General features: G+C 34.1%; 1 protein-coding gene and 1 long non-coding RNA gene across 9 annotated transcripts; both read right to left on the bottom strand.

The window, feature by feature from the left end:
* Window positions 1-237: 237 nt before the first annotated feature.
* On the bottom strand, window positions 238-8,211 carry LOC121232259 (uncharacterized). The gene is made up of 2 exons (XR_005930603.1): window positions 7,659-8,211; window positions 238-623 (listed from the first exon to the last, which is right to left on the bottom strand). It is a non-coding gene; the product is annotated as an uncharacterized lncRNA (long non-coding RNA).
* Window positions 8,212-8,846: 635 nt separating this feature from the next.
* LOC107937028 (uncharacterized mitochondrial protein AtMg00820) lies at window positions 8,847-18,679 on the bottom strand. Of its 8 annotated transcripts, XR_005930604.1 has the most exons (6): window positions 18,590-18,679; window positions 17,733-17,806; window positions 15,438-17,448; window positions 14,876-14,961; window positions 12,758-12,817; window positions 10,685-12,211 (listed from the first exon to the last, which is right to left on the bottom strand). XR_005930604.1 is itself a non-coding variant. In XM_041117907.1 (5 exons), exons 1-5 carry the CDS (start codon window positions 16,319-16,321, stop codon window positions 9,291-9,293), a joined length of 453 nt encoding a protein of 150 aa, XP_040973841.1. In that variant the 5' UTR covers window positions 16,322-16,435; the 3' UTR covers window positions 8,847-9,290. The 8 variants fall into 8 exon arrangements, 5 of the variants coding, with proteins under 5 accessions (XP_040973841.1, XP_040973842.1, XP_040973837.1 ...); XR_001694554.2 differs by lacking the exons at window positions 17,733-17,806; window positions 18,590-18,679 and adding an exon at window positions 8,847-9,487 and having other exon boundaries at window positions 12,125-12,211; window positions 15,438-16,416; XM_041117907.1 differs by lacking the exons at window positions 17,733-17,806; window positions 18,590-18,679 and adding an exon at window positions 8,847-9,487 and having other exon boundaries at window positions 12,125-12,211; window positions 16,299-16,435.
* Window positions 18,680-26,958: the final 8,279 nt, after the last annotated feature.

Below are 26,958 nucleotides of genomic sequence, written 5' to 3' on the forward strand. Positions count from 1 at the left end.
TATATATATATTAATAAATTTATATTTTAAATTGTTTTTACATATATTGTAATGATTTATTTATTTATAAATAAATAAATCAAATTAAATATATAATAATACTCAATTATTAAGCTAGAATATTAACCGTCATAAATTGAAAACAACCGAAGTCAAATAAATTATTTGTAATTGTGTTATAAAAAAATAAAAAACAAGGATTGAATAATTATAAAATAGCCTCCAAACCACAATTAATACTAGAAATTAATAATATTATTCCAAATGCATAATTAGTAGTACACCACATAATAACAACAACATTGTCCAAGGGCATAATTAATAGTACGCCACATAATGTTGTTGATGCACAAGACTCGTCTCTTGAAAACCAGAAAGAGGAAAAGGACAGCATGATCCATTGGACTGTCATAGAATCAAGGATTCAAATGACCCGAGGAACTGTCTACAAGGTTGTTCATTGTTGCATCAGGCATGCCAATGTGGGAATTGTGTGATGCTTGAGCTGCTGCTGCAGTTTGGTGCTGATATAAATATGCGCGACTTTCATAGCAGGACTCATTTGCACCATTGCGTTGCACTAGGGAACAACTCATTGGCAAAGCATCTACTAATAAGGTAAGCTGCATAGGAAAACTGCAACTTCAGACAAATAAATGATAGCATCAAAGTATACTTAGTACTTTCATCTCTTGTAAATGTGGTTTTAATTTTGGCAATACTGTGCAGAGGAGCAAAGTCTTCAATTACAGATGAGGGGTGATTAAGTGCACTAGAAAAGGCGATGGAGAAGGGAGCAATTAAAGGTGAGGAACTGATTATTCTGCTGAATGAAAGCTAGTGAAACAAACTATCAGGGTACTATTTATGCTGCTGAATGAAAGCTAGTGAAACGGTTTTTTAGTTAGTTCGGCTGTTCTTTTATCGGTTCTCTAGAAAAAGTATCAGGGAAGCCCCTGTCCCTAGGGGTGGAATGCATTTCAATCCCTCTACTGAAAATGGGCAAATTAACCTTATCTATTTCGAAACATACGTAATTGAATTTGAAAATAAAAATGAAATTCTAACTCTAAAAGGAACTTTTGTGCTTATTCAAAGCTGCTGAATCAATTTCACCTTGAGAGGTTATGGCATGTAAATAATAGACATTCGATGAATGTTAGGACCCTCCTCCGTACACAACACTGAAATGATTCAGTTAATATCATCTTTTTGATACTTGGTTTAGGCATGTGCAATATGATTGTTATGCATATTGTCAGACCTAAAATATGATCAAGCTAAAATCAAAAACCAAATATGACGAAATACTCAAAACCAGTATAAGATTCCAATAATTATTACTAAATAATCATTTTTTCCCCTCAAAACATAAAATCACAAGATTTATCAGATGCAACAAAATTATTAAAATTCAGAAGCATAATATGCCATTTCACCAAATAGAAATGAGCATATCTTGTATAACTCAATGGAGGAAGATCAAGTTGCACGACCATGCATTTACTTCTATGAAGAAAGAGCAACCCTCCAAAGCTTTAACCAGACCTCATTATTGCTTCAATATCATTTATAGAGGAAGAGCAGCTTCAATTTTGCTTTATGATTCTAAAGCATCACCTTCAAGCCTCTTTTTCATCTTCTCAACAACTTGCTTAGCTTTCTATGATCTCGACCTTTCTACCAACCCTTTAACCAGGCCTTCCATCGCCTCAAACGGTGGAACCCATTCCCTCTTTATGATTTCCTTGCTTATTTCCAAAGCCATATCCAACTCTTATGTTGTGCGGAAGCGTGTAAAAGAGTAAAATTATTGTACTAAAAAATCACACTAAGTTCAATTCCCAGGAAAGAGAGGTGGATCACAAGGATCGCTTAAGTACCAGGTCTTTCCTAGCCAGAATATCCCTCAATCGTAATTTAATAGCACAATAAATCACTACAATCACACACACAATTCATGCAGAATAATACAATAAAGAACACAAGAATTTAACGAGGTTCAGCAAATTTTGCCTACGTCCTCGGCACTACCAAATATATTTCACTCCAAAATACAAGTGAGAATTTACAAAGAGAGAGAGAAAACAATGCCTTAAGTAGAGAATGGCAAGTTTGAGATACAGAATGAGAGATGGTTATGCCTATTTATAGTTGAGGTTCAGGGATCAACTTGCAAAGTCACTTTACAATTTAGGGACCATATATTGCAAATATCTCAGATTTTATTATGCCAATATCTCGATACCCATATCTTTGACTTTCCAATATTTGATACCCATATCTTTGACTTTCCAATATTTGATACCCATATCTTTGACTTTCCATTATTTGATACCCATATCTTTGATTTTCCATAAATATGGATAATTCCCAATAATCTCCACCTTGAAGATTTGATTCGAGTAATCTTATCTTCACACAATTCTCTCTGCCTTTGTCAACAACACTTGATAGTGCCTTCTTCAACTGTTAAACATGCAGAATATTGATCAAGTTCAAACAATGTTCGAACTTGATTGTTGTTACCACCTTGGTCATCATATCTGCGGGATTATCTGCAGTCTTAATCTTCTGAAGGTGAATTTTCCCCTCATCAATAATTTCCCGCACAAAGTGGAAACGTACATCGATATGCTTTGTACGTGCATGATAGACTTGATTCTTTGCTAAATGAATAGCACTTTGACTATCACAATACACATTAATATGCTCCTGGACCAATCCCAAGGTTTTAAGCATACCTTGTAACCAAATAGCTTCCTTTACAGCCTCTGTTACAGCCATGTATTCAGCTTCTGTGGTTGACAACGCAACTGTAGACTGCAGTGTAGACTTCCAACTTATTGGTCCTCCAGCAAGAGTAAACACATAACCAGTGGTTGATCTTCGTTTGTCCAAATCACCGGCATAATCAGAATCAACGTACCCAACAACACCTTTACCAAGTGTAGTATCCTGCTTGAACAGTAATCCAATATCCATGGTCTTATGAATATACCGTAGAATCCATTTCACAGCTTGCCAATGTCCTTTTCCAGGATTATGCATATACCTGCTCACTATACTAACTGCCTGTGAAATGTCGGGTCTTGTACACACCATTGCATACATCAAGCTACCTACTGCATTAGAATACGAAACTTGCAACATGTATTCTCGTTTCGTATTCGTCGAAGGAGATAGTTGTGCAGAAAGCTTGAAATGAGAAGCCAACGGGGTACTTACAGGTTTTGTCTGCTCGTTCATGCCAAACTGCTGTAGTACCTTTTTCAAATACTGCTTCTGAGACAAGCTAACTCTATCATGAGCTCTATCTCTCCATATTTCCATGCCGAGAATCTTTTTAGCTTCTCCTAGATCTTTCATCTCAAACTCGAGATTGAGTTGAGTCTTCAATCTTTCAATCTCAACTTTGCTCTTAGATGCTATTAGTCTATCATCAACATATAAGAGCAAGTATATGAAAGGTCCTTCTTGTAGCTTCTGAAAATATACGCAATGATCAAATTTACTTCTTGTGTACCTTTGCCCTTTCATGAACTGATCAAATCGCTTGTACCACTGCCTCGGAGATTGCTTCAATCCATAAAGCGACTTTGTCAGTTTGCAAACCCAATTTTCTTTTCCAACAACCTTGAATCCATCTAGCTGAGTCATATAGATTTCCTCTTCCAAATCACCGTGTAAAAACGCGGTCTTCACATCAAGCTGAACTAGTTCAAGATCATATTGCGCAACCAAGGCTAGCAAAATCCAAATAGACGAATGCTTCACAACTGGAGAAAACACTTCATTGTAGTCTATTCCTTCTTTCTGAGCATAACCCTTTGCTACTAATCTAGCCTTGTATCGAATTTCATTTTTATCAGGAAACCTTCCTTCTTTGCATATACCCATTTGCATCCAATTGCCTTCTTTCCCTTGGGTAGTGTCACCAACTCCCAGGTCTTATTTTTATGAAGAGACTGCATTTCTTCATTCATTGCTTGCTTCTACTTTAAACCATCAGGGTTACTTATTACTTCTGTGTAAGTAGAAGGAACATCATCATCTGTAATTGGAAGTGCATAGGCCACTATATCATCAAAGCGAGCAGGCTTACGAATCTCTCTTCTTGGCCTTCTATATGCAATTGAATCTTGTTGCTGTAGAGATTCTTGGATAGGAACCTCTTCATCATTTGTCCCTTCAATATTAGCTGGATCATCGTTAACCTTTTCAAGCTCCACCTGCTGCAAAGTACTACTGGTTTTGTCATCCTTTTGTGAATCCTTGTACTTCAACATGGTTGATTCATCAAAAGTCACATCTCTACTGAAGACAATCTTTCTTGTATCAGGACACCAGAGACGATATCCTTTTACTCCATCAGTTATACCCAAGAATAATGCTTTCTTTGCTCTTGGGTCTAACTTAGATTCTTTTACATGATAATATGCAGTGGAACCAAATACATGCAAAGAATCATAATCAGTAGCAGATTTACCAGTCCACATCTCCATAGGAGTTTTTTCTATTTATTGCAGCTGATGGCAAACGGTTAATTAGATGGCACGCATATGTAACTGCCTCAGCCCAAAATTCTTTGCCCAATCCAGCATTGGACAACATACATCGAACTTTCTCCAGTATAGTTCGATTCATTCGTTCTGCCACCCCATTTTGCTGTGGTGTATCCCGAACAGTGAAGTGTCGAACAATGCCCTCATCTTGGCATACTTGTAGAAATGGATCGTTTTTGTACTCAGTACCATTATCTGATCGAAGTCGTTTGACCTTTCGACTAGTCTGAGTCTCCACCATCTTCTTCCATTTCAGAAATGCATCCAAAACTTCACTTTTTCTTTTCATTAGATACACCCATACTTTTCTTGAATAATCATCAACAAAAGTAACAAAATAGTGCATACCTCCCAAAGAAGCTACTTTGGTAGGTCCCCACACATCACTGTGAACGTAGTCTAGAATTCCTTTCGTATTGTGAACTGCTGGACCAAATTTTACCCTCTTCTGCTTGCCCAGAACACAATGTTCACAGAATTCCATTTTGCAAGAATTTGCACCTTTCAATAAGCCTTGCTTCACCAATGTCTGCAAAGCTTTTTCACCAGCATGTCCCAATTGCATATGCCATAATCTGGTAGCCTCTGAATCTACATCTTTTGTAGAAACTGTTGATGTTGATCCAATAACTGTACTTCCATTTAAAAAATACAAGTTATTTCTTATTGTGCCTTTCATCACTGTCAGTTGCCCAGCTACTACTTTTAGTAATCCATCTCTCAAAGTGATTGTGAGCCCTTTAGATTCTAGGGCACCTAATGAGATGAGATTTTTCTTCAGGCTAGGTACGTAGCGAACATCTGTCAAGACTTGGATTGAGCTGTCGTGATTCTTCAATTGGACTGTACCCACTCTCATTGTCTTACAAGCACTATCATTTCCCATAAGAACAATTCCACCTTCTAGCTCTTTAAGACTAGAAAACCAGTCCTTATTAGGACACATATGGTAAGTACATCCTGAATCCAAAATCCACTCATCCGTTTGACATGCCATTGCTATGCCAACCAAGCTAAACTCTGACTCCTCATCATGCTCCGCTACACATGCATCAGAAATAGCTTTACCCTTTTGTAACTTAGGACAATTCTTTTTCCAATGCCCTTTCTCACGACAAAAAGCATATTCATCTTTGGCAGGTCTCCTTTTGGACTTACTCCTTCTACCAGATTTGTTGCTGCGCGAACGACTTCTTACTGTTAAGACTTCTGTAGTTGTATCTCTGTGATCTTTTTTATCTTTCTTTCGAGTCTCAGATCTATACAACGCACTACAGACTGCATCAAATGTGATTGTATCCTTCCCATGAAGCAATGTGGTGGTAAGATGATCATATTCATCAGGAAGATAATTCAACAACAGTAATGCCTTGTCTTCATCTTCAAATTTCTCATCCAAATTTAGCAAGTCTGCTAAAATTTTATTGAATGAGTTCACATGGTCATTCATCGACATACCGGGTGCATACGTGAATCGATAAAGTTTCTTTTTCATATAAAGCCTATTTTCAAGACTTTTTGTTAGAAACTTTTCTTCCAGTGTATCCCACAACTTCTTCGCTGATGTCTTCCTCATGACAGAGTACTTCTGCTCTTTGGCCAAACATAGGCGAATTGTTCCACATGCCTGTCTATTGATCTTGGCCCACTCCTTGTCATCCATCTTGTCAGGTTTTTCTTCAAGGGCTATATCCAGCTCTTGCTGACATAAGACATCCAGGATCTCACATTGCCACATACCAAAATTATTGGTACCATCAAATTTCTCTACTTCAAATTTCGCATTGGTCACAGTAGTCCTTGACGATGACTTTTCCATTTTTTTCTCCTCAATCCCAACTACAGTACGTGAACAGTGCCGTGAACGATCGTATTCCCCAAGTACGAATCTAGCTCTGATACCAATTGTTGTGCGGAAGCGTGTAAAAGAGTAAAATTATTGTACTAAAAAATCACACTAAGTTCAATTCCCAGGAAAGAGAGGTGGATCTCAAGGATCGCTTAAGTACCAGGTCTTTCCTAGCCAGAATATCCCTCAATCGTAATTTAATAGCACAATAAATCACTACAATCACACACACAATTCATGCAGAATAATACAATAAAAAACACAAGAATTTAACGAGGTTCAGCAAATTTTGCCTACGTCCTCGGCACTACCAAATATATTTCACTCTAAAATACAAGTGAGAATTTACAAAGAGAGAGAGAGAAAACAATGCCTTAAGTAGAGAATGGCAAGTTTGAGATACAGAATGAGAGATGGTTATGCCTATTTATAGTTGAGGTTCAGGGATCAACTTGCAAAGTCACTTTACAATTTAGGGACCATATATTGCAAATATCTCAGATTTTATTATGCCAATATCTCGATACCCATATCTTTGACTTTCCAATATTTGATACCCATATCTTTGACTTTCCAATATTTGATACCCATATCTTTGACTTTCCATTATTTGATACCCATATCTTTGATTTTCCATAAATATAGATAATTCCTAATATCTCATTCATTCACCATACTCCTAATCAAGTTATAATAAGCAAAAGAACAAGGCAAAACATACCCATCACTCAGCATCTTATCCAAAACCTTCTTAGCCAATTCTAAATCCCCTATCCTATAAAACCCATCAGTGATAGTATTATAGCTAGTTGAATTTGGTTTCAACCCTTTTGAAACCATCTCATCTAACAACTTCTTAGACCTAGTACATTCCTTACTCTTGTACAACTTTGAAATCCTATGATTATAAGTAGCCAAATTGCCTTCAATCCTTTTATTTATAACCTCTTTCATAAGCCCACCAAATCCATTTTGGTCCCCATTCTTCAAGTAAGCCCCTAGCAATATGTTATAAGTTTTTAATATTTGGATTAACATCCATTTTCTCAACCCATTCACAGGCAGATTCAATCTTATTTTCTTTTACAAATGCTTTTAATACCAAGTTATGTGATACTACTTTTGGCTTAACGCCACGCTTTTTAGGAAGAGTCTTGAAACAATCGTGAATTTGCTCAAACATACCATTGTTTAGATAAAGTGTGAGAATAGCACAAAGGGATTTTTCAGATATATTACAATACCTGTTTCTAGACAAATCGTCGAGCGTTTGGAGTGCTTGTGGAACCATCCCAGCGTTTGAGCAAAGCATAATGAGACGAATCCAAAAACCTTCGGATTTGAGCGCAAGGGTGTATTGAGAATTGAGTTTTTGGGTCTCGAGGAGCTGGTCGACGAGGTCAAGGCGGTTGGCATAGGCTAGCTTGCGGATGGAGAGGTGGTAGATGAGGCGGTGGTGGAGGAAAGTAGGCAAATGGGAACATTGTTTGAAGATTTTGGCTAGCTTTTCAAGGCTCTTCTTGGTTATTATGGTAGATTTCGCGGCTTTGAAAGATGGAAATAGGGTTCTGTTTTACAGCCTGGGTGGAGAAGAATACTTTGGGGATTGCTAGCTTTGAGTTTTTGAAGATGGAAGCCAAGACCCAGCGAAGAATTTTCCTAAAAAAAGACATCATTTTCCCATATTTTGTAAAATATTTTACAGTAGGAAATCATTTTCAACAAACCAAACACCAGAAAAACTTGAAAAGCTTTTACGGAAAAGCTTTTACAGGTTACCAAATGAGCCTTAATTATGTGGAAAATCAAAATAAAAAACCTATGTCAACTTGTCGTTTTTTATTTTAACAAGGGTGGCCAATATCACCAAAATATGTAATGTGAGTGCTTAAGTTACAAATTTTTTATTTTGGGTGCCTAAAATGAAAATTTTTTATACTTCGATGACTATCTGTATAGTTTACCCTTATTTTTTTTTCTTTAACATCATTAAGTTTTAGATGAAAAAATTATAAAAAATGATAGTTTAGGTAATTATATAGAATGAAAAATTAAGTAACAATGTGAGAAAAATAAATATATTTTAAAAACCAAATATGATATAGACTATTATTTTAAAGAAAAACTTGTAAGAGCAAACATTAATTAAAAAGCTATGACACCATCCATTATAAGTTGGTGAATGACATCCGGTTAGTCCAAATAAAAAAAATACAAAAAAAATATCTCCATGAATTGACCAATCAGCAAGATAAAGCAAGAAATTATTTTAGAGGAGCTAAAGATTAATTATATTTTTTTAGGAGATTAAAGTGTAATTTTATCATTAAATTAATATGTAATTTCATAAAATTTTAAAGGACTAAATAATAAATTGTAAGTAACTCTATAAAATTGAATAAAACAGAGAAATACTGAAGTAAAAGGAAATATTGAAAGATTGAACTATTTTGTATTCATTGTATGCTTTAACAGTACAAAGATAGAACTTATATAAATGACAAGGAATGACTAACTGTTGCTAACTGATCCACTAATAATATACCAGACTTTGTTAACAGAACCTATTATTTACATACTTTAACATTCACCCAGCTTCTCAATAGGTAAGACCCGAAGTAAAGAACGAAACCAAGTAAACAAAGAGACGGACAATGGTTTTGTAAAAATATCAACAATCTGGTCACATGATGGTACTTCACCAACAACAAGCGAACCGTCAACTACCTTTTCACGGACAAAAAATAAATCAAGTTCAACATGTTTGAACTTGAAGTGTAAGACTGGATTGGCAGCAACCGCAACGGCACTAGAATTGTCACACCAAATAGCAGGGGAATCGGCAGAGTGAATCCGTAACTCCATTAGCAAGGAGACTAACCATGTAATATCACTGGTGGTGGCAGCAAAACTTCGATATTCTGCTTTTGCTGTCGACCGAGAAACAACTTGTTACTTTTTCGAACACCACGATATGGGCCTATCACCAAAATACACACAAAATCTTGTCGTAAACTAGTGATCATCAAAATCCAATCCCCAGTTGGCATCAGCATAACCAATGAGATATAGCCTGTCAGATAGACGAAAAATTAAGCTACGATCAATAGTCCCACGTAAATACTGTAAGATTCTTTTCAAAGCCACTAAATGAACTGAAATAGGTGCATGCATAAATTGACACACACGATTTATAGCATAAGAAATATTAAGCCCTGTCAGTACTTTATATTGAAGAGCACCAACAAGAATGCGATACTCCGTAGGATCAACAAGACACTCGCCCTCATCTTTTGACAACGTGGACGAACTAATCATTGGTGTATGAACACTTTTTGCATTAGTCAAGGAACTCCTATCAAGAAGTTCTTTGATGTACTTGTGTTGGCATAAGTGTAGACTTCCAGTGGTAGATTGAGTGACTTCAATACCCAAGAAGTAATGAAGATCCCCCATGTTCTTTAGGGAGAACTCATTATGTAACAGCTGAATGAAACTATTTATATTGTCAGTCGTACTCCCTATAATAATAATATCATCCATATAAACCAGAACATAAATAAAAAATTCGGTTGGTACACGAACAAATAGAGATGCATCAGACTTAGACACGAAAAATTTGGTAGACACAAGAAATTGCTTCAATTTGTTAAACCATACATATGGTGCTTGACACAGCCCGTACAATGCCTTTGCCAATTGACACACCAATTGCATCTAGTAGGACCAGTCTGAACATAACCCGGAGGTTGTTGCATGAAAACTTCATCAATGAGATCACCATTTAAAAAAGCATTATTAACATCTACTCGGTGAAGTTGCCAACCACAAGAAACAACAACCATAAATATGGTTCGAATAGTCACAGGTTTTACAACTGGGCTAAACGTTTCCTTGAAATCACACCTAGGAACCTCCAAACACCCTTTCGAGACTAGCCTAGGCTTTTGCCGAGTAACTGTTCCATCAGCATTTTTCTTTATCTTGAAGAGCCACTTACACCCTATCACTTTTCGTCCATGGGGCAGAGATACAAGTTCCCAAATGGATTTAGCCATAGATGTATCAAATTCTACTTGAATTGCAAGTTTCCATTCTAGATCAACAAACGCCTCTTCAACCGTGCGTGGTTCATAGTCAATGGCCTCTATTTTCAGGGCCTTGGGTGTAAAAATCCCAACTTTAGACCTAGTAACCATATTATGAGTATTACCCAGTAGAACAGGCGGAGGAGCCAAGAAGCCCAAATTCGGAGCAGATCCCTAAACAGAAGAACCACCAGTATCAGTTGAGCCCGAGAGTCGAAAATCTCCATGAGTAGTACCTAATGCGATTGAGGAATCACTTGAAAGGGATTGTATGGAATTAGAGTGAGGATGAGATGGCAAAACATCAGTGGTTTCCTCACTAGTTGTAGCAGGACAAACAATAGTAGATTTAACAAGAGGAACATACATGGAGACAGTCGGACTAGTACTAACTGAAGCTATGGTAGATGAAGGAAACAAAAACTGTCGTTCATCAAAGATAACATGTCGAGAAACAATGACCTTACCATCTAGTGTGAGATAATAATACCCTTTATGTTAAGAGCTATATCCTAAAAATGTGCACGACTGAGAACGAAAATCCAACTTGTGGCGTGTAAATGGATGCAGATACGGAAAACAGCAGCATCCAAATACCCGTAAATGATCATATGTAGGTTTATGATCATGAAGGATCTGATAAGGAGACTGCCCTTTCAAAATTGGAATAGGTAGACGATTTTTGATATGAACGGCACTACAAAAGGCATAAACCCAATAATCCATAGTCAGATTGGCTTGGGCTAAGAGAGTAAGCCCATTCTCAACAATGTGTCTATGTTTTCGCTCAGCTACTGTGTTCTGCTTTGACGTATATGGGCAGGATAAATGATGAAGTAGCCGAAGATTATTCAGAATTGTCGTGAAAGCATGATACTTACCGCCCCAACCACTTTAAAACCTTTTAATGCATTTCCCAAACTGGTTTGAACCATTTTTTGAAAATGAAGAAAACATTCCTCTACTTGAGACTTATGTTGAATGAGATAAATGCAAGTAAATCAACTATACATGTTGATGAATGAAATATAATACAAATTATTGCTACATGGAACTGATGTCGGGCTCCATAAGTCGGAGACAACCAAGTTAAAAAAATCTTTATATTCAGTAGTATAACAGGAAAAAGACAGTTTATAGGATTTCCACTTTTGACATGCAGTACATATATTATCAATGCACAATTTATTAGAAACAATTTTATATTTATCAAGAACACTTTTAACAATTGAAGCAGGCGGATGACCAAGTCTGCGATGCCATAAAGCAAACATATCATCACCATTACCGAGGGGCTGAAAGCTAGTGTTGAGGACAGACAGATCACTGACAGAAGAGTCAGAAGTAGCTAGTGAAAAAATAATAGAGCTCATTACAAGTGTGGCCCCGCAGCAAAATTTCCCAAGTTAGGATGTCCTTAACAACACAATACGATGGATGAAATTCAAAAAACACATTATTTTCCTTATCAAACTTAGATACTAACAACAAATTCTTCTGGATATTTGGCACGCACGGAACATTAGACAAATGAAGTACTTTACTCGTTGTAAGTAAATTAAAATTTCCAATACACGATATTTTTGTAGGTGTTCCATCAACCATAAAAAAATGAGATGTACCTGAGTATGGCATGAACCCATGCAAAACCGTGTCCTCTCGATAAACATAGTGTGTAGCTCCTAAATCAGGACAACAGGATGTGGTCCCTACAGGCATAGGAACATAAGAATTTTCATTATCAAAATTAGACCCATATTGATTGGCATTGGGATTGGACCTAGAAGTGGTCAAAAAATCAGAGGCATTAACATTAGGAATACGAGGCAAACCAACGCAAGTGAGGCATCAACATCATGAACCTATGCTGTAACACTCCTAACCCGTATCCGTTGCCGAAATAAGGTTATGAGATATTACTTGACTGAACAAAACTTCTATAAGGTCAAAGATACTTACCAGACATAAATTATCAACAATGCAAACTTATCTCATTGATTTTCCATAAGAGCTCTTATAAATTTCCAAAATGACTCACTATCAAAACATAACCGAATATCTAATAACAAATTAACTACTATCAAGTTATAACTAAAACATTTCAACATATTAGTTCAATTATAAGGCTTCTCTAAACAAAATGAGCAAGCCATCTTCGCATGGCTATAAAGTATATAAAGTCGAAATATTATTCTACCTATAGTCTATCCTATACATGCCTTAAACCATGATGATATACAATCTTCCCAACTCACATAATGACTCGATAGTGTGATGATATCTCCGGCTCTTCCAACTCGAGCTAAAGTATAAACCTATAAGAAATGGAAAAGAGAACACGGAGTAAGCTTCAATGCTTAGTAAGTTTTAAGCAATGCAAACAATTAATTTACTTATAGATCGATTATTTCAAATTTTCAAGAAATCATTCCTAGATAATTGCCATTTTGGCCAAGTATCCATGAACATAATGCATTTTTAGCAAATTCACCTCACTTGAATCTGAACTCAATTAAAACCAAATATTGAAATCACAAATAAGATCATAAGAACACGAAAAGCATCTCATTAACTAGTTTTAACCATGTTTGCAACAAAATCACAAATTCACTACAAGCTATCTTCCTGAGCAATAGTCACTAATTTATTTATAATTGGAGCTAAGAAACTCCAAATCAAGTGCCGTTAATTTTCCCTGAAAATAGGCTTATATATCTTCCATCTATCAAATTTTTAAAATTTTTGGTTTAACCAATCAATACCAGATTTTTATTGAAGTTTCCCCTGTTTCACTATTTGACTAATCTGACCACTCTTCACTACGAATTAATTTTCTCATTATACAGAATTTGAAATATGTTATCGTTTATTTCATTTGAAACTAGACTCATTAAGGAGTCTAAGAATATAAATTTTATCTTATAATCATCATTGTACAATTTACAATGATTTTCTAAAAACAAAATAGGGGATTTCAAAGTCATTTTGACTCTATCTCACGCCACTTCAAATATATCATTATCTACAATTATTTTGTTTACACGGTTTCTTTTATAAGAAACTAGACTCATTAAGATTTAATTACATAATTTATTCAGCTTCTAATTCAATTTACACAATTTATGGTGATTTTCCAAAATCACGCTACTGTTGCTGTCCCAAGCAGATTTATTACAAATTTGCTCTTTCACACATTCCTTGCATTCAAATTATCTAAACATGTATATCATGTCATTCAAGATCGAACCCATATAACATAGGCATTAAAATGCTTCACTATCAGCTTTAGTTCAATTGAAACGAATAAAATACAATATCATATTCACATTTTATTTTCCATGATCGTAATCACCTAAAAATAAAATCATATACTTCCACAAACCTTTCCACAATGACCAAGTGTTTATATTTGAATATAAACATAGAATCACTTCACATAACTTCACACATTTACCGAATATATCACGATCACATTTATAGTCATAACACTTATTCACAGACACTTTATATATTTATAATTTAATTCAAATCAAAATCGCATATGAGTACATGATACATACCTGGCCAAATTAATATGTAATGCACTTTCAATTTGTCAACTTAGTGTAGGATCTTGCAATTGTATACTTTTATCAAATTCATCGGCACTTGGCCTGCTAGGTATAAAACCTGAAATTATATTACCAGCACAAAGCCTACGGGACTTTAGCTCGAATATATTTCCAGCACGAAGCCTGCGGGACTTTAGCCCGGATACATTTCCAGCACAAAGCCTGCGGGACTTTATCCCGGATACATTTCTAGTGTCTTGCATATTTATTCACATGTAAACACATTTCACATAACATATCACATTAGCAATTCAATTGCTTCATTCGAATATAAGCACAAAATGTACACCTACCCTTTAACTTTCGGTTCAATAATCATACACAAGGAACACATTATCTTTTCACTATCCCAGTTTCACTTTTAATAACCATTCGGCTATAGGCCATATTCACAAATTATTTCACACACAACCTCGATCAAGTAGGAACAATAGTCACAATTCATCTATTATACAAATATCTCATTCTTTGACTTTGTTTCATAATAGCTATTCGGTCACCACATATATACCATTCAATTCACATTCGACTTTATACAAACAAGTACAATAAAATTGGATACACATATTACACACTTTCACATCATCACTTAATAGTCATTCGGTCACATTATATACATAAATCATCCATTTCATATTCGGCTTTATATCCTAAATACAATTTACTTATTGCAAATCGAACCTGTAAAGGTTAAATAATTACTTATCATTTTATATAATCTTAAGCGCACAGCAAATTAAATTTAATTACTTAAGGACTTACCTCGGACAACGATAACCGGAACGAGTCGACTAATCGACCACTTTGATTTTCCCCCCGATCCAAATCCGAATTCCACTTTTGCCAATCTAATTAATATCAAAATTAACTCACTTATTCAATATTTCATTAAATTTTATCTATAGACACATAATTTGGGCATTTTGCATTTTATCCCCTAACATTTCACATTTTTACAATTTAATCCCTATTTCAAAATAACACAAATTACTCAAAATTTCATCAAACCCCTGTTAGGCCGAATTTACCTTAGGTCTCTAGCAACCCATATCTTTTATTTATTTCACGTTTTGACCCCTCAATTTACAAATTTCTAAATTTAGTCCTTAATACACATTTTTATCAAAAAAATCACTTAATTAAACATGAAAATCAAACATCAAAGATTTATTAATCATCATCAAACAACAATTTCATCACATAATAAACAATGGAAAATCTCAAATTCTTCATTAAATCCAAAAATTAAGGCATGGGTTTACTAGTACTCGAAGCAACGATCTCAAAAACGTAAAAAATCTAAAAAATCGAGTAAAACACATACCCGAAATAAGCTTTCAAAGTGCCGAATATTCAAAGCTTTCAAACTTATCTTTTTCTTTTCACATTCGGCTATGGAGAAAGATGATAGCATAAAAAGACAAAAACACATGGCTTTTGATTTATTTAATTGAACTTTTTTTAAACATTTTACCCTTTTACCATTAAACTAAATTCATATATACACAAATGCCAAACCAAATATCATCCACTATCTTATAAATGAGCTATTTACCATTTAAGGCCATCATATTAAAAAGCCAAGGCCAATTGACACCTTTAACTAATAGCATGCAACTTTTACGTTTTACGCGATTTAATCCTTTTTATTAAATCAAGCACACAACGATAAAAGTTTCGTACGAAAATTTCACACATATCAATTCACATACTTTAAACACAAAAAATAATATTAAAATATTTTTTTTACTCAAATTCGTGGTCCCGAAACCACTGTTCTTACTAGGGTCTAAACTAGACTGTTACATATGCCCTCGGTTTAGTTCGCCATAGCACACCAAGATTTGGTACGGGAGTATTACTAGTGGCCTCAAGTCCAACAAGATTTGCACTTGGCCCATTATTCTGGCTAGCAATTGGGTCTACGTCATTCGATCTAATATAAGGCCCAAATCTATGGCCTGAACTATGTGGCCTAGACGCATCATAGCACCTAAAATCATGCGTCCCAATTTGGGAATCTATAATTGGCGGCATTAAAGACATAAAATGAGCACAGTGTAGGGCTGGTTCATCGGTGGGCCCAACAGTGTGGCCTGCATCATTAGTATGTATTGAGAAAGGGTTAGAAACCCTAACAAAAGGCTGAAACGGCACAGGCACACCATGGTGCAGATATACTCACGCAAAGCCAGATGGGCATGCCATCGGGGCCACCACCGAAGGGTCGATGCACCTCCTAGGACCACTGAAAGAGACCGGACCACCTTGTCCACCAAGCGAGACCTGAATACCGAGAGTCGACTACTATCTAGGCTCGCCAAGTGTGTCATTGCGCGGTCTGTGACCAACACTTCTAGACTGTGCCATGGTCTGATCCGTGTTTGGAGCAGACATGCCACCATAATCGCGATCAAAACGGTAATAACACTGTTGGGCTAAATGCCCAAATTGGATACAAATCTAACATTGAATGTTGTTCCGAAAACCTCTGCCACGACCACTAAACAGCTAACGGCCACCACGATCAAGATCCACCATCGATGAGGTCAGAACGGACTCCAAAAGGTTGACTTGAATCGAAAGCTCTTGAACCGCACGGTTTTGTCACGTCTCATATTCCAACAACATGTCCACTAAATGTTAAAAAGACAGAGTTTTAGTGGAGAAGGGTGCTAAGGTAAGAACAACATCAAATTCTGGAAGTAAGCCTGTAATAACAACCTCAACTTTTTCTGCCTCCGAGATTTGAGATCTAGAGGCCTCAATCAAGGCACATATGTTTTGAATTTTTGCTACATATTCAGTGATTGAGAGGTTATCTTTCTTAAGAGAATGGAGATTGTGACGTATACGAGATAATTTCGCACCTGTGACTGCAACAAATAGTCGAATGGTCATGTTCCAAACATCACAGGCCGTTCGAGCATCCGTAAACGAAGGTAACAGAAAATGATTAATGGTGGAAAGTAACCATGATACAAGCAACCGATCTTGTTGAACGAATGCCGAGGCATCCTTATTTGGAATGAGAAATCCCTCCAACGACTGCACAAAATGCGGCAAAGCACGTAACGTGCCCTCCAAAAGTCCGGCCAGTTTGTAACCTTCAATAATCAGACGAACATGCTACTGCCACTAAACAAAATTTCCATTAGCCAATTTAATAGTGTCATGGCGAGGGAAGGAGTTGACGATCTGAGCTCCAGTGAACACCGGACAGCCAAGCTCGATTGAGGCAGAGTCAGGAGAAGCGGTGGTAGTCATGAAAGCAAACTGAAAATCAGGTCTCTAGAATCGCGACGACTGATACCATGTATGTAACAACCCTATGCCTGGTGCAATCGTACAGACTCGGTATAAGACTATTACATTTGATGCCAAAACGGTTATGGCTAGATATTGTTTAATTAAAACATTTGTGCATATTATTTTAATTTACAAACCATATTTGCAAACATACTTATAGTTTCACTAATTCATTTCATATATACCAAAAATACTTCAAGTAACTCAAAATAGATAGAATTTCAAGAGTTTACATTTTAGTCCCTAATACATGGGAATACATCTGAACTGCCTATGTACATGTCATTTTAATTCAGAATATGGTACCTACTTTTGAAGCTCTTGAGGATGTGATGAGATGAGAGATCTTCTAATCTGACTCTACCTCTTCGAGTCTAACTGTACCTACGCGTTAAAATTAAATGCGTTAAGCCGGCGAAGGCTTAGTAAGCACTACAAGAATAAATAGGTAAATAAATCCTTATAAAATATTTTAAACTCATTCCGTTAATACATATTTACATACATATAAGTTTCTTTAGCTATGCTATATATTAAATAAAATTTAATATATCTTTTTGTAAGTTATAAAACTTACCTTAACATGTTGATGATTCGCTTTTGTTCACAACTCATATTCTTAGCCCAAAGTAGATTTTATAGAGTACACCAGATATACGAAATAAATACAGAGGTGCATTATTATGCACTAATGAACAAAGAGCACAGATGTGCTAATCAGAGAGCACTAACGTGCTAATAATCAAAGAGCACGCTAAGGTTCCTTAATGACATGCCACAATATCCTAGTAGTTCTAAATTCCATCTACTTGGGCATTAAAACTGAATTTCATACATTTAAATACTTTATAAAAATATTTCAAAAAAATTTCTCATTCTCCATCATTACAATTTAGTGCACATTTCAAAATTCACAAATATCACACCTTTTTCACATATATACTTTTGTCACAACATTATTACTTAATGTTCAAACAATATACCATCTTATATTCTCCATCTATAATTTTCTTTACAAATTTCATAGTTTCATAATCTATTGTTTTATTTTATTTTTATTTACAAATTTAAATATATATATATATATTACATTTTTATTTCTAAATAATTCTATACTACAATATAAGCATTTAAATAAAAATAATTTAAAAATCTTGTAGAACTTACAACAAAAAGGTTGAGATGATGTCTTCCTTCACTCCTTAGCCTTCTCTTTTCCTTTTTCTTCAATTAGATCCTTTCATTTCTTTTCTTTCTCTTCAATTTCATATAAAACATATAACATTTATATATTAGAGAAAAACAATCAAATGGCTTTCATATACTAATTAATAAAAATAAACATGTATGATATAATAAGTTCATCATTTCTTACCTTAGCTCACATTTCAATTTAATCCATAACTAAAATTATTTCTATTTCTATCACAATCTATACCTTATTTTTACTTAAATTCTACTTATAACTTATTTCACAATTTAATCCTTTTTCCCAATTCTAATTTGAATTTCCATCAATTCAATCTCTAATTCATCCATTAATTCAATATAAACTACTTTAAAAAATCTACTAACTTTCAAATTTTCAATATATACCTAATAGTATTTTGTTCTAGGATCATAAAAACTTAAAAATTATAAGAAAAGTAATTAAATTGACTTACCAATTTAAGTTTGAAGAAATCCCAATTTTTTTTTTCTTTTTCTTTCTTCGTTCTTTCTCCCTACTCTTTCTGTTTCGATTCTGTTTCTTTCTTATTTCTATTCTTTCTTTTGTTATATATATATATATAATATTATAATAACATGCTTATTAATTAAGTAAATATAATATATAATAAAAATATCTTAGATTTTTCAATGGTCAAACCGCCTCAATTTATAATAATGGCATATTTCCTATTTAGTCCTTTTTACTTTCTTTAATCTATAATTAAACTTTCACACTTATTTCAATCTGATCCTTTTTCCTAATTACTTTTAATTAAGTCAAATTCACCTAATCAAAACTTAATTAGACACACAACTAAATTCGTAAATATTTATAATAAATATTTACAAATCTGATTTACCGGAGCGGAGTCCCGGGAATGCATTTTTTTAATTTGATACTTTTAAATCAATTTAACCGTATAATCAATAAACTTTTCTTATCAAAATTTTCATGGAACCTTCCTATCATAATATAGACCATACCACAATATTAAAATAAATTTTCTTTCTAACTCGGATTTGTGGCTACAAAATTACTATTTCGATTTCACTGAAAATAAGTCATTACAATGTAAGTAACTCTATAAAATTGAATAAAAGAGAGAAATAATGAAGTAAAAGGAAATACTGAAAGACTGGACTATTTTGTATTCATTGTATGCTTTAACAGTACGAAGATAGAATTTATATAATGAGAAGGAATGATTAATTGTTGCTAACTGATCCACTAACAATATACCAGACTTTGTTAACATACTAACAACCTATTATTTACATACTTTAACATAAATCTATCATTTAAGGGAGGGGGAAGGCCACTATGCCCCCTTTTCCTACGCCCCTACTAATAAGTAAGTACACGAGCTACTCCATTGGGCAATCAAGATAAAAAAAAAGTAATGTTGGAGGATCTCGTCGACGATTTATCCATACAAAAAATTAAACCAAATGTTTAATTTAGTCACAAAAGCATAACATCGTGCATCTAAAACTATAATCTCTTGCAAGGGAAAGTGCTTCAATGATAGCAAAGCCTCGATCCAGAGAGGGTTGAAATCCCTTGAAAAAATATAGAGATGAAGCATAAAAAAATGTTGGATATTAGTAGTAAAATATATTACATGTCTAAGGGAATAACACTGATTAAAATCTTAAAAAATACCATTGTTAAAAACAATCAGCAACATAAAAAATTAAAAAAAAAAGTAAAAAAAGTAAATAGTGGAAGGAGCAGCCAAAAGGGAATAATTGAAATGAATGGAGTCAAAATAGTGGGGCCACAACTCATAAGTTGAAATAATTGTGGTGTGAAACTTGCAGGATATGAAGAAATTGCAACTTTTCGACCAGTAAACCACTAGACGCCTTAACCTTATGTATGAGAAAATATATTATCACTACTCTACTACTAACTACTAAGTAATAGTTACAATGGAATCTATTTTTGTAATAGAATTGAAAATTATTCAAAATTTTTGAATCAGTATAAGATTGTTTTTGGTTTTATTTTTATTACTTAAATAGATACAATTGCATTCTTGATTATACTTTATATTAAATCACATTATCAAAACCTCTCCAACTATTTGGACAAAAATTGAAAAATTAAAACTTCAAACCTCATTTTGTTTAATCAACATTAAAAGTGTTATAAGTTTAATAAATAGTCTAGAATCGGCTGAGATCTGCCTAATAATATTTTATGTTAATGTGTGCAATGATATACTGTTTAAGTAAAACGAACTACTATAATAAATTATAGAAAATATTATATGAATTGAGATGTGATATGAATACAAAATTTCAAAAATTAATTAAAATATAACATGTTATAAATATATCAAATTATTAAAATCTATATAAAATAAATTATTAAGTTTGATCATCATATATTGATATAAAAATTTTGACTTGTGGTAAATTAAATTATACAATATGAGTCAAATTATTAAAATCATTAAAGTATGAAAAAAATAGGAATACATTGTTCTATAAAAATATACAAGAAATAAAATATTATGACAAAATTTATAATATTTTAAATATAGTTATGATAGGAAAAATAATAAATCCACAAAGACATTGATTTTTCTTTCTTTCCTTTCTTCATTCAAATACAATAATAAAAATTATATCTCCTAAATAACCTTTGAAACCTATTTAATTCTGGTTATTAGTGGTAAAACCTTATACACTTGAAAAGAATTTTTTTTAATATAAAGTTTACTTTTTTTTATTTATAATTCTTTTAAACTTCTTAAATTAGAAAAAAATGTTATTTTAATTTTTAGAATAATAATAATATCAATTAAACTAAAATCAATAAATAAAACAAATTAGAGTGGAAAAGGAGAGATACTGGATAAGATAATTAATATGATGGATTACTAATTAGTAATTTAAATTGTTACCTATTTCCACTCGATAATTTTTCTTTTATACTAATAATAAAAAAGAATTAAAAATAGAAAAATACTCTCGTCTCCTTCGTTTGATATTGCTCACGGGAATGAAGATGATATCTTTAATCCTGATGACTCCAGCACTAAGAAGGTTCGATTTAAGGCATCAAAAGCGTCTCCTAATGATGTGATAGTTGTGGATCCAATATTTCAGCCTTCGCTATCTTGAAAGGATATGCTAGTGGGAAAGGAAAATTTTGATCTAAACAAAAAGAATGATGGTCTGCATTTTGCTGATACTTTTGCTCTTACAGAGCAGGTTGTCAAGAAGTATCTTATTGATGGGGTTCCTTCCATTGATTTTTCGGAGAGAGTTTATCAATTATTGGAGAAGGAAATGTCAACCTCTTTGGTTCTTAAGATGTTGGGAAGAAACCTTGGAATCACGACCTTGCAAAACCAGTTATATGGAATTTGGAGACCGTCTAAACCTTTTCAATTAATGGATACTGAAAATGGTTATTTTCTTGCAAAATTTCAAATTTCTGAATACTATGACAAGGATCTTTCTTAGGGACCGTGCGTTATCTTTGGTCACTACCTTACTGTTCAGCCTTGGACAATTGATTTCAACCCCAACCTACCTTACCCAAATTCAGTACTCACTTGGATTCGTTTTCCCAGTTTACCCAGTCATTCTTACAAGAAACAAATTCTCATGGAAATTGGAGGTATGACAGGTAAAGTCACTAAATTAGATTTGAATATGGATAGCAAAGTAAGGGAACTGTATGCTCGTATGGTTGTTTTTGTGAATCTAGGACGGTCTTTAATCTTTAAGATCCTTATTAATGGTAATCCTCAGAGGATCGAATATGAAAATTTACCTGTGGTTTGTTTCAAATGTGGCTATTACTGCCACACTAAAGAAGCCTGTTCTTCGGTCACACAAATTCAAGGGGGGACAGAGAAGGGTGAGTCGTCAGGGCAAGTTTCTAATAAGACTGCGGCAGTCGGAAAAGAAGTTTTTAGTCATTGGATGCTGGTGGAGAGGAAGTCCAGGAGTGGCAACTTGGAGGCATCTAAAAAAGGTAACAATTTGAAAGGTGATAGAAATCTGGGATCACGTTTTCATTCTTTAGCAGATTTGGAGGCAATTCATTCGGTAGAAGAAACGATCAAGGAATCTCTAATTGCTTTGAAAGAGAAAGATAAAGGGAAAGCTCCTTTAATTGGTTCCATATCCGGACTTCCAAGGAGAAAAAAATCTTTCATTAATGGTTCTAAGAATTCCATATGGAGCTTTTCGATGGAAAAATTCCATAAGGGCCAGGCACGTGTTGTTCAGTCCAATAATCCTCTAGCTAGTCAGCCCACGGGTTAGTTTTTGATAAGACTGGATCAACAGACGTCTTTTGCTGTTGTTAGCTCGTCTCCTTTGCACATTAAGGAACATGTCGTTAATAATGGTCGCATGGGCCATAGCAGGAGGTCCAAAAATGGGAAGTGTCTACAACAATTTTTTCCAAAGTTTCTAATAACACACATGGTCTTTTGCCTAATAATGAAGAAAATAACGAGCCTTTAATTTCAGGTAATTCTAATTCGAGCTTCCCTTTAATTTTAAATTCACAAAATGTTATTGTTTCAAGTCATTTACAAATGGAATCTCAATTAGCTCTCCAAAAACAAGCGGACCATACAGTGCATTTTAACCCTACTTTTAAAGAGAATTCTTTTGTTAATGTAGAAGTCAAGGAAGGTGTCTTGGAAGCCAAAAATCATTCGACAGTTGTGTTTTCTAATAAAATTCTTCTGGAGAATGTGACTGAGGTTTCGGGAGGCATTTTGGCAGGAATTAATTTGTCTAATGAGATTTTTAAGGGACAGAATTCTAAAAAGACTGGTTCTGAAGGAGGTTGGAAGCTCAATAAAACTTTAAAAGGACTAGGAAATCGCTTCAAGAGTTCTAAAAATATTCGAGTTTCATTTGCTGATTCTATGAAGCGAGAGCGAAACTTATTGCTTCTGAAATTGATAGAAAATCTGTTATAGATTCATCGCGACAACTCGAAGAGGATGTGGAACGATCTTCTTTCGTTCATCAATAAGATAAGTTTTCTTTTATCCTTTTAATATTTTATTATTATGAATCTATCTATTTTATCTTAGAATGTATAGGGATGTCCGTTGGTTAAATTTTTGCGAGCTTTTAATAAGTATAATAATCAGCATAAGCCTGATATTGTTAGTCTACCTGAGCCAAGAATTAGTGGGAATAAAGCTGACATAATCATTGCAAATTTAGGCTGGGATAAGCCTCATTGTGTAGAAGCTATAGGTTTCTCTAGAGGTATCCGGATTAGATGGAAGAACTCAATTGATTTAGAAGTGGTTGATAATCATCTTCAATTCATTCTGACTCGTATCTGCCCTATTTTAGTTCTTAAGCCGAAGCCCTGATAAAATGAAAAAGGAAAGCTTTGTAGAATGATCTGAGTCGCTCAATTCCAATTAAGGATGATCTTTGGATGGTAATTGGAGATTTTAACGCCATTCCCTCTTCTGCTGATAAGAGAGGAGGTCATATAAATTGCTGTAGATGTCAGTTTTTTGGTGGTTTTATGGATAAAGCTTAATTACATGATATGTGTTTCCAAGTGTAACAGCCCGGTTTAGACTCTAGTTGAATAGTGGTTTCGGGACCAAAAATCTGAGTCAGAAAACTATTTTACTATTATTTTCCGTGTCTATTATATGTGAATGGATATCTGTGAAAATTTCGTATAAAAATTTGATCGTTTATGTGCTTAATTTGATAAAAATGATCTTATTGCAGAAAATATAAAAGATGTATTCTATTTGCTAAAGTGCCAAATTGCTATGTCATTATATATGTGAGGTCCTTATGATGCAATTATACAATTATATTTGGTTATGAGTTGGTGGATTTCTAATGATATTATTAAGGTTAAAAATGGTATTTGATTATTAAATAAATTATAATAAAACAAAAGATGAAAATTAAGTCATTTGTGTTCATATAACCGAAAATCAAAAAGAAAAATAAGGTTGAAGAGCTCTTAGGGTTTCGGCAAAGAAATTGGGTGATTAAGGTATGAGTTTTATTTCGTTTTTGATAATTTCCACGTTTTTGTGATCGTTACTTAGTAATCTATCCCATGTCTCAATTTTTGATTTTTTTAATGATTTTGAGTTGAGCCATTAATGAAATTATGAATTTTGTGTTGTTAAATGATGAAAAATAAAAGATATGTGATAGATAAATATGTTGTCTTTGAATTTTTGATAAATTTGAGTAATTTGGGCTAAATTATGAAAATGAGATTTTAAGGGATTAAAACGTGAAATAAATGAAATATATGGACTTGTGTGAACTCTATAAAAATTTGGCTAAGTATATGTAAAAGGAAATTTTGTGTATTTTGTGATTATATGAATTAGGGATTAAAATGTCAAAATGTGAAAATATGAGGGCTAATTTGTAAAATGCCCTAAATGTGTGTTTATGGATTGATTTAAACGATTTGGTGAATATAAGAGTTAAATTTGAATTTATATATATCAAGAACCAAAGAAAACGGAATTAGACCAGGGAAAGTCGAAAGTTGTCGAGAAGTCGATTTCGTTCGTTCAAATTCGTACGAGGTAAGTCGATATACAAATAAATGTGTTTGAATCAATTTATTTATGCTTATATGTTATTGAAATGAAATGAATGGCTTTGGAAGATGAATATGTGAAATTGTGAAAGCATCGACAGTATTTTGGCGTTCGAAAAGCCCCGTACGAACCATAGCAATAGTTAGGATATATATGTCATGACATAGGATCCGATATGTGTTTTCTTGTAAGACCACATCTGGAACGTTGGCATCGACTTATGATTTACTTGTAAGACCATGTCTAGGACATCGGAATCGTATTTGATTTCGTGTAAAACCCTGTCTGGGACAGTGGCATCGATATTTGACTACATGTAAGACTACATTTGGGACGTTGGCATTGTACGAGCTTTTCGAGCTATCCGAGTATCCTTATTGATTTCGAATGGTTCAACGGGAAATCTAAGAAAAGAATGAATATATGAAATGTGTATCTGAAACAGGTACGTTTGAAATGTATGCTATGCTTGAGAATAAAAGGTAATTACATGTGTAAGTGATGATATGTGATATAAGTATAAGAAAACATGCTATATGTGCAAATGAATGGGGAATATATGAAATGTATATGAACTATGTGGTTTGTGATAGTATTTGACTATGGAATATAAGTATTTTATGATGCTTATATATGTTATAATATGAGTTTATTTGTATATGACTTACTAAGCTTTTGAAAGCTTACTATGTATGTGTTTCCAACTATTTTATAGATATTGAAGCTATCGGGAGCTTGTGGATCATCGAGGATCATCACCACACTATCGAACTATATTTTGGTACCTTTTGAAAATGTATATATTGAAGTATGGCATGTATAGGCTAGAAGGTTGTGAATATGTTTTGTGAAATGTATATTTAGCCATATGATATGGCTTGGTTTTAGTTATAATCATGAATGTCTTTTGAGCATAAACTACGTGATACAATAATGTTCATATGATGTGTTCATGAATGACCTGGTAAGAAATGGTCAATTTGGTAAGTTGGGAATGTGATATAGTTGTGGAAATGTTATGATTTTGGCATGAGATTGGTTGTGAAATATTGAGATAAGGATATGTTAGAATGAATGAGTCTACTATGTGACTTTTAGTATGTTTTGAATTGGTTAAAAATGATGAAATTTGTTGTTAATGAAATGGCATGAATAATTTATGTTTTAGTTGTGAATTGGTTGAGGATTTGGTATAAAATGTTTGGTTTTGATCATGTAGAGAGGACTTGAAAATTAGGGTGGCAAATTGGCCTTGTAAATGACCTATTTTTGTCCACATGGGCAGAGACACGGACGTGTGTCTCGGCCGTGTGTGACACACGGTTATGTTACTGGGTCGTGTACCCCCTAGGGTACCCTACAATTTTAAGTCAGTATACCTACAGTTTTGACACGACCTAGACAGACGAGCGTGTCTTTTGGCCGTGTGTGGCATATGGGCTGGCACATGGGCGTGTGGTCGGGCATGTAACCCAAGTCAGTAGCCTCTCTAATTTTCACACGGCCTGGCACATGGGTGTGTCATGTGGCCGTGTGGACAAGTCAGTAGGTATGCCCTGTTTTGCCACGGCCTAGACACATGGGAGTGTCTAACGCCATGTGAGGCACACAACCTGTTCACACGGGCGTGTGACCTTTATAACTTTGATAAATATTTAAGTTTTGAAAAATTTTGTATGAGCTCGGTTTAGTCCTAACCCCTTTCTAAAGCGTGTTTAAGGTCTCGTAGACCTATAT

This window comes from Gossypium hirsutum, chromosome A07, assembly GCF_007990345.1.
Source record: "Gossypium hirsutum isolate 1008001.06 chromosome A07, Gossypium_hirsutum_v2.1, whole genome shotgun sequence".
Classification (NCBI taxonomy): domain Eukaryota; kingdom Viridiplantae; phylum Streptophyta; class Magnoliopsida; order Malvales; family Malvaceae; genus Gossypium; species Gossypium hirsutum.

Excerpts from the sequence above, each read along its gene's own strand:
- LOC107937028 (XM_041117904.1), bottom strand. The coding sequence starts at position 12,172 with ATGTTTATCGAGAGGACACGGTTTTGCATGGGTTCATGCCATACTCAG. Across the intron at positions 10,677-12,124 it reads TGGGTTCATGCCATACTCAG|GGATCTGCTCCGAATTTGGG; the intron begins GTACATCTCATT and ends TCTTCTGTTTAG.